This window comes from Aulonocara sp. 'chitande type north' Nkhata Bay, linkage group LG19 (assembly GCF_057382095.1).
Source record: "Aulonocara sp. 'chitande type north' Nkhata Bay isolate Kocher_YH1m ecotype deep benthic linkage group LG19, A_spYH_male_GT1.1, whole genome shotgun sequence".
Taxonomy (NCBI): domain Eukaryota; kingdom Metazoa; phylum Chordata; class Actinopteri; order Cichliformes; family Cichlidae; genus Aulonocara; species Aulonocara sp. 'chitande type north' Nkhata Bay.
Genome location: NC_141362.1, coordinates 1,965,731 through 1,974,046, shown reverse-complemented (window position 1 = coordinate 1,974,046; position 8,316 = coordinate 1,965,731). Strand labels below are relative to the sequence as shown.

Genomic DNA, 8,316 nt, shown 5'->3' with positions numbered 1-8,316 from the left:
TACTTCATCATAAGAATAAAGACCTACATTGTTAAGAAAAACATGATTTTTTTTTCATATTCATGTAATTTATATATAGCATAAAAAATAATATGGGCCATGTAGTCAAGCTAAGTGTACCTGCAAACATATGAGAGACCAGACAAAAAAATAAGGCATGAATACAATACAAACGTTGTTTTTTCTTTATTTTTTAAGTGTTTATTCACAGGTTTCTTAAGACTTTTGATAGAAGGGACAGTAGAGACCGATGGCCCTATAACAGTCCCAATAAAGGAGAAGAAGGAAACACTACAGCTGCTTTTCAATCAAGCTATCAGAAAAACATCAGCATGGGTGTTTGATAGTGGAAGCTGCAATCTTTAAAAAAATGGCTTAGCCCATTAGACCCATGTGCTTTTAAGGGCCCAGCCTAAGCAGCTCATCTATGGCTCTCACCCTTCTAAAGACTTTGTAGGTTACATTTTGTGAAACTAAGGGAGACAAAATATTTGCTGAGGTGACAGTGGAAGCACCGTCACTCATTGGTGTCATTATTGCATTTTTCTACACAGCGTTTTAATGCCAAGTTATTTTAATATTAATGTGACATCATGCTGAATGCAATATCATCTCACTGGGTCAGAGGTTGTTGGGAAATTGTCATGGGAACTTGGGTATTGATGGTGACTCGCTGTCTTGTTTGACACCGAATCATGCCTGTAATGGCTCTTCTGAACCTGCAAGAAAAGGCGATTTAAGTCCTTCTACACACCACCATCACTACACACTACAGACAGAAGTACACAGTATATAAAAATGTTAATGTGACACAGAAATATCCCACTTTATCCCACATATTGGTTTCTTATGCAAAAGTTTATTGGCACAGAAATATTAACTATTGTCATAGCATACTTAAGAGAGAACACTCACTTTTTGTTGGCAATGACGTAAATACAGGGATTATAAAAGGTGGAGGACTTGGCAAAGAGTGGAGCAATAATAGCCATTGGGGCAGGGATAGTCTTTGGGTCACTAAACGATGCCCACAGACACACCATGGAGTATGGAGACCAGGCAACCAGGAACATGACAATCATTACAATTGACATCTGTCAGCAACAAACAACAACAACATTATATAAAACATGCAAATTTACTCCATGTAGTATAAATTATGTATCCCATGTGGACCACAAACCACACGGGAGTCTATATTTTTCCTGAATTTCATGTTTATTATATAGAACTAAATTACTTTCCAATTTTGTAGAACACTGTGGTCTGAACTAAAGCTATAAATAACCATGGTAAAACAAAATGGTTAGCCTACCAAACTCGGAAAAAGTGTCAACGGTAATGTTGTCATATTGAACAACATAGATTGGATATTTGTTTAAAAAAAAAAACTAATTTCGACCAGAAGTATTCTTCTCTGTTTAAACATGCATTTGATAAATACAGATGCATGTGGCATTAACAAACAAAGCCTAAAACTGTGGCCCAGTTTCACCTTGGTGACATCCATTTGATCAGACCAATCCATGTTAATGCAGTCCAGGCAGTTGCTTGCTTTGTATCTCCTGACAGTGACTGTCACACTGTAGTAGCAGTAAAACATGACACACAGAGGAACCACAAAGTTCACAGCAATCACTGCCATAGTATAAGAAATAAAAGACCTGGGAAAGAAAAACACAGATAGTTATAAAGCATTCTCATACCAAGACATGCTAGATTTGTTTTATCTCAGCTAAGCAATGACATATTAACATTTTAAACAGGGTTTTAAATCATAATATTCAAATTCCGTTATATTGAATGCAAACATGCTTACAATGTAAGTGAAAAAAATAAACAGTTCAGAGAAAAACTATTTGCCCCCTTCCTGATTATTTTTTGTGTCATGGTTCAGTTTAGTAAGGTCACCTGTTGATGCAAAAGGTGAAAAAGGTAGGGCAGCCTACAGGTGACGAGAGCAAATGGTACAGCAGGCTGCATGATGATCATGATGCACGGTGTAAAGAACTTTTTGCTATATAAGGGAGCTAACGAGCATCATCCCTCATCTAAACCAAGTGAGTTCCACCCTGAGGAGGATTAACACCAACAGAGCTACAGGACCAGATAAGGAGGAAGGCAGGACTTTGAAAGCATGCACTGACCAACTGACAGGATTTTCCTGAAAAGGATGCATCAGAGGATGCCGTCGCATTAGCACTGTACTGAGCCCTGACCCACTTCGAACATTCCAGCTCTTATACTACGATGTTGGTTCTGAAGCCTTATAACCTGGGTGTGCCAACATCGCTGTGCCACTGGATCAGGGACTTCCTCTCGAACAGGCCTCAGATGATGAGAATAGAGAGCTGGACATCTTCCACACTGGTCTTGAACAGAGGCACACCACAGGGTTGTGTGCTCAGTCCAGCCTTATTCATTCTGTTCACTCACGATTGTTCTGCCATTAATTTCACTAACATAGTCATTAACTTTTTGGATGATACCACTGTGGTGGGTCTCATATCAGACAATGATGAGACTCACTATAGAGAGGAGATCCAACACCTGACACAGTGGTTCTTAGATAACAACAGCATCAAGGTCCTGGGTCTCCACATAACATCTAACCTGAGCTGGTCGCTGAACACATCACACCTGGTGAAGAAAGCCCAACAAAGGTACTTCTTCCTCGGGGAGCTAAAATGGATCACACGCTCTTCTTGGCTGCTTGTGAATTTCTACAGAGCCACAATAGAAAGCACCTTCTATCTTAGTATAACTGTATGGTATGGCAGTAGCACAGCACAAGACAGAAAAACTGGCCTGGGAGGTGAAAACAGCACAGGGGATTGTGGAAAGTCCACTCCCACATCTGGACTTGGTATATGCTGGATGAATCCAGAAGAAGGCCAGATGTATCGCTGCAGACGGTGGTGTCTGCAGCGATACATCTGGCCTTCTTGCCACCTTGGCAAAGGACTATGTATACTGCTTTCTTCTCTGGAAAGCAGTACAGAAACATACAAACATGCACCACCAGACTGAGAGACAGCTTCTTCAACAGAGCTGTGAAATGCATTTAAATTCTGTCTGTGTTGGGCTGTCTATCATTCAAGCTCACGTCCTCTACCAGAGGCCTGGAGCTTGAGGGTCTTGCGCAGTGTTGCTGTTCCTAGAACTGCGCTCTTCTGGAGGGAGATGTTGGTAGTTGTTTCTAGGATCTGCTGGAGCCACTTGCCTAGCTTGGGGGTCACTGCACCGAGCACTCTGATTACCACTGGGACCACTGTCCCCTTCACCTTCCGCATCTTCACGAGCTCTTCTCTGAGCCCTTGGTGCTTCTCCAGCTTCTCGTGTTTCTTCTTCCTGATGTTGGTGTCATTCGGTATTGCTACTTCTATCACTACGCCGTCTTCCTCTGCTTGTCCACCACTACTATGTCTGGTTGGTTAGCCATCACCATTTTGCCCATCTGTATCAAGAAGTCCCACAGGATTTTAGCTCGGTCATTCTCAACCACTCTAGGGGGCATCTGCCATTTAGACCTCGGGACTTCCAGGCCATACTCAACACAGATGTTTCTGTACACTATGTTGGCCACTTGGTTATGGCGTTCCATGTATGCCCTGCCTGCTGGCATCTTGTACCCTGCTGTTATGTCTCAGGGGCATCTTTACACAGCCTGCACCTGGAGTCTTGCCTGGTGTGGTAGACCCCAGCCTCTATAGATCTTGTGCTCAGAACTTGTTCCTGTGCTTCCATGATTAGTGCCACTGCACTGTCTTTCAATCCAGCTTTGTCAACTTCTCAATGTCTCCTCTATCTGCCGGCGGTACATACCGTGCAGGGGCCTATTCTTCCATGATCATTCCTCCTCTTCCTCCTCTTTCTTGGGTTTCTGCTGCCTGAGGTATTCACTGAACATGCGGTTGGTTGGGGCCATCTTACTGGATTCATGGATGTTTGTTATCTCATCCTGGACTGTGGTGCTGACACTCACAGTCTCTGGCTTCCTTCTCTCCGCTTAGTGTACAGCCTCAGGGTGCTGGACTGGAACCATTCATGGTCAGGGCTTCCTGGTCTTGATGTCAGGGGCTACTATCTCCTTCTTTGGCTGGCTTATTATCCCAGCAAGGTACTTGATCAGGTACCTTTCCTCTCTTTGTTATCATCCGACTATACTTCTCCAGTCCGAATGATATCATTGCTGTATATCCTGGTGGTGTGGATCAGTGAATCAATGTCTAGTTCACTCTTGGCATACAGCTTGATGTCATGCATGTAGAGGAGGTGGCTGACAATTGCTCCATTCTGTAGTTGGTATCCATAGTCAGTCCTGTCACTGATTTCACTGAGAAGATTCAGGCCTAGGTAGAACAGCAGTGGGGACTGTTAAGAAGAAAATATCTGAAGTGTCTCAATGCTTATATTAATAAGTGTCATATAATTATATAGTGTAGTATTGAATGGGCATGGCCCTGGTAATAAAGGCATTAGACTACATGTCCTTTAGTGGTAGAATGTTGGAGACTCTCACCCACGTTTGTCTGCAGAAGCTGATAACATGGAACCATCTGCCAGTGGAAATTTACTAGAAGGGAGTAAGGCAAGGTCACAGCCTCGCCGGAGCTGAGAAAAGATGTTTTGCAGCTAATGGACAAAAACCTCTGAGTACGCTATGCAACGTGACTACTTAATGCTTGTGTAACACTGTTGTTTAGACTAGAGTGGGACAGCCTGTAATAAAATTGTTAGGCATTTCGAGATTCGCAGCAGCATGTCATGCAGGACGCATCTCCCTTCCGGAAGTGTAAAATGGTCTATTGAGCAGTGTGTTGTCTTCCATCAGATGGCTTTGAGGAATCACAAAAACTTGGTGAAGTGTCGATATTTAACAGGACAGAGCATCTCCTTGGTACATCCCGCACTTGATGGCGACCTGTGCTATGGACTTGTAGTTGGCCTCTAGTGTTGTGTGTCACATCCCCATTGAGTTGCTGATCAAGGCTCTTAGGGTCCTGGTGATCTTGTACAATTCTGGGCACTTAAGGATCCAGGTGTGGGGCATCCAGTCAAAGGCCTTCTTGTAATCAATCCAGGTTGGTCAGCCTAGTCTTGCACTCTCAGGCGACTGCTCTGTCTACCAGTGGCTGGGGTTTCGCTCCTCTGGTATTGTTTCCAACGCCTTTCTGTGCCCCACTCGTGTATTGAGCCATGTACTTATTCATCTTAGCCACTATGACACCTGACACGAGCTGTCTTGCGGTTATTGGCCGGTGGTTGGACGGAACCGGTCCCTTCCGGGGGTCCTTGAGGATCAGGACTGTCAGGCCTTCTGTTAGCCATTCTGGGTGTCTTTCGTCAACTAGCAGCTGGTTCATTTGTGCTGCCAGGCGCTTGTGGAGTGCAGTCAGTTTCTTCAGCCAGTAGGCGTGAACCATGTCGGGGCCTGGTGCTGTCCAACTCTTCATACTGGAGACCCTGTCTTGGATGTCTGCTACTGTGATGGTTACTGGACCCTATTCACCGGAGGTAGCTGTAGTCTGCCCTCAGATCCACTAGCTACTGAGCATTGCCGTTATGGGTTGTGTCCTTCTCCCATATGCTCTTGCAGTATTGCTCCATCTCCAGTCTTGGTGGTGATGTTCTCATATTGTTCCTCTGCCACTGTGAGTACACCTTGGCTGGTTCTGTGGAGAACAGCAGGTTTATTCTCCTGCCTTCGATCTCCCTGGAGTATCTCTTCAAGTAGCTGGCCAAGGCTGTGAGTTTTTTCGCCGGCATTTTCCAAGGCCTCAGGTATGTACAGCTTGCTGTACTTCTTCGGCACCTTCTTTGTTGCACCTTTCTGCAGCTTTGATCTTGGCCTCTAGTCTCCTTCCCCATGAAGGGTACTTTTAACTTGTAGCCAAGCTTCTCACTGAGCACTGCTGCCGTAGTATAGATCATCTGGTTACTCTTGGTAATGGTGTCGGTAAGTATCTTCCGTAGTGCTCCATTTGCATCATCTAGTAGCTCTTCTGAGGGTACTTCACTTAATCTTGGTAACCGGCTACGGAGGATCCAGGTTTCAAGCTTTACCATGATCCTATCTTTCAGGTCAGTTCTTCTCGCACTCAAAGATCCTTCCTCTTGGTACCCAATCTCTGGTGTGGGTGATGATGATGACATCTCCTCCCTGACCTGTCGTCCTGGCTCCCCCTTGCCATAGCATGTGTGTTGTACCTCGTGAGAGTAGTCCCTTCTTCCGAATGTTGGAACACTGAGTTACTAGTTGTTTCGCTGTCAGCATATAGTTAGTGTCTGTTCCAAACATAACCATATTTGACTGATCTGGATAGGCCATGTGCCAGGCCAAGTTGGAATGCCGGAAAACCAAGCTGGAGCATTATTTAGGAGTGAGCCCTAGCACCATCTCCAAATTAAAGGTCAAGTTCCATTTAAAGGGAAATGTCAGACAGGCCACAAAGTGGGCATCCCAAGAAGATGAGACCAAAAAAGACAGTTTCCTTAACCTGTCACCACTTAAAAGACAGCATACAGTCAATCTCCAGTCTCATGTGACGCCCAGGAGGCCCTTCACAATCAGACCTGTTTATGCTGGTGCTGACAACATGTGTACTGTAAGCTGAACATGTGGAGAAACATCATGTTCAGTGGTACAGTTTTGGCCTACTGCGTCTGGACTGTAGGGTCAAATTGTGGACACAGAAAATGCTATGGTAATTGCTTAACCAAAAGGCTGAAAGCTTTTGTCGTTACTGGAGGCCATTTCAGTGGAGTGAGATCTTAAAATAAGATTCTGCAACCAGTGACATTCCCATATCTCCACAGTCTAGGACAAAACTGTAGTCTACAAGATGACAATGCTTGACCCAACAGAGTGCAGTTTAAGCCTCCAGAATTTGAGGCTAAAGATGATGCACCTGCCTGCAAGCCTGACCTGGGATTTCTGTCCTTGATCATTGCTGCACCCAATCATGCAGCAGAATATAGGCATTATGAGGGGGGAAATAGTGATAATTTCTATGTATACTATGTATCAGTGAATTTACGTGACCGCTACCACTTATCCAATATGGCAGACAGTTGTTGAGCAACGTGTGCATGATGTTATGTGCAAAACCGCTATATAGTGTCAAATCACCAAAACATTACCTTTGCATCTTGTGATAGTAGAAACACCAATGGCTTTAATTGGGTGGACTGTTTGGGCTATTGAAAAAAAACCTGAGCTAATGGAGAGGCAAATATCTGTTCAAACTCTTTTTTAGTAGCTTTTTATCCAAAATATCAAGTACATTATCCCTTAAAGACTCACGCATCATTCTGTCTCCAGTTGATGGTACATGTAGCTCCAGTGGGGTCAGGGGCATAGCCAGCCCAGCCAACAATTGGCATGGAGCACCAGAACACAGCATTCAGCCATGCTGCCAGAATAAGAAGACTGTATGATCGTACCGTCATTTTCTCACCTGGAGAGAGAAATGATGTATAGAAAAAATGAAGGTCAGGAAAGTGCGACAATAAAGTCATTTTGAATTTAATGAGCGATTGTAGTTAGCGCTACAATCGCTCCATAACTAAGAAAGTAAGCACTTTTTTAGGCTGCAGATAGTTGAATAAATGTTTAATAGAGATTAGCAAACTGTTGATTTTTAAGTACAACCACAATTCCACAAAAGCTGGGATAGTGCATAAATATCAGAATCAGAATCAGAAAGGGTTTTATTGCCAAATGTTGAGCAGGTTTACAACATTAGGAAATCGCTGCGATGCTTCAGTGCAAACATACTGTTATAAATTAAGCTTAAATAGACATGAAAATAAAAATGAGAATAAGAATTAAAAGTGCTAAGTAGATAGATATATACATGATATATACATGAGTGCAGGTGGTGATCAGTGCCAAACATGGAATGATGCAGTGACACAGCGTAGGGTCATGTGTTAGTGGTGGGAACAGTCATACGGTTATTGTTCATGTGTCCAACAGCAGAGGGGAAGAAACTGTTCTTATGGCGAGAGGTTCTGGTGCGAATGGACCGGAGCCTCCTGCCTGAGGGGAGCAGGTCAAACAGACTGTGTCCAGGGTGAGAAGGGTCAGCTGAGATCCGGGCTGCACGCCCCAGTGTCCTGGAGGTGTACAGGTCCTGCAGAGATGGGAGTCTGCAGCCAATCACCTTCTCAGCAGAGCGCACAACACGCTGCAGTCTCTGTTTGTCCCTGATAGTGGCTCCAGCGTACCACACGGTGATGGAGGAGGTGAGGATGGACTCGATGATTGCAGTGTAGAATTGCATCATCGTCCGTGTTGGCAGGTTGAATTTC

The 8,316-nt window shown here is 44.2% G+C and overlaps 1 protein-coding gene across 1 annotated transcript in view; it reads right to left on the bottom strand.

Moving 5' to 3' along the window:
- Positions 1-214: 214 nt before the first annotated feature.
- The window catches only part of rrh (retinal pigment epithelium-derived rhodopsin homolog), a 28,482-nt gene continuing 20,380 nt past the window's right edge, over positions 215-8,316 (bottom strand). Inside the window, exons 4-7 of the mRNA XM_086276012.1 lie at positions 7,307-7,460; positions 1,496-1,664; positions 916-1,094; positions 215-719 (exon numbers count right to left, since the gene is read on the bottom strand). Of these exons, the coding sequence (XP_086132138.1) occupies positions 614-719; positions 916-1,094; positions 1,496-1,664; positions 7,307-7,460 (608 nt within the window). The 3' untranslated portion in view covers positions 215-613. The remainder of the gene's footprint in view (positions 720-915; positions 1,095-1,495; positions 1,665-7,306; positions 7,461-8,316) is intronic.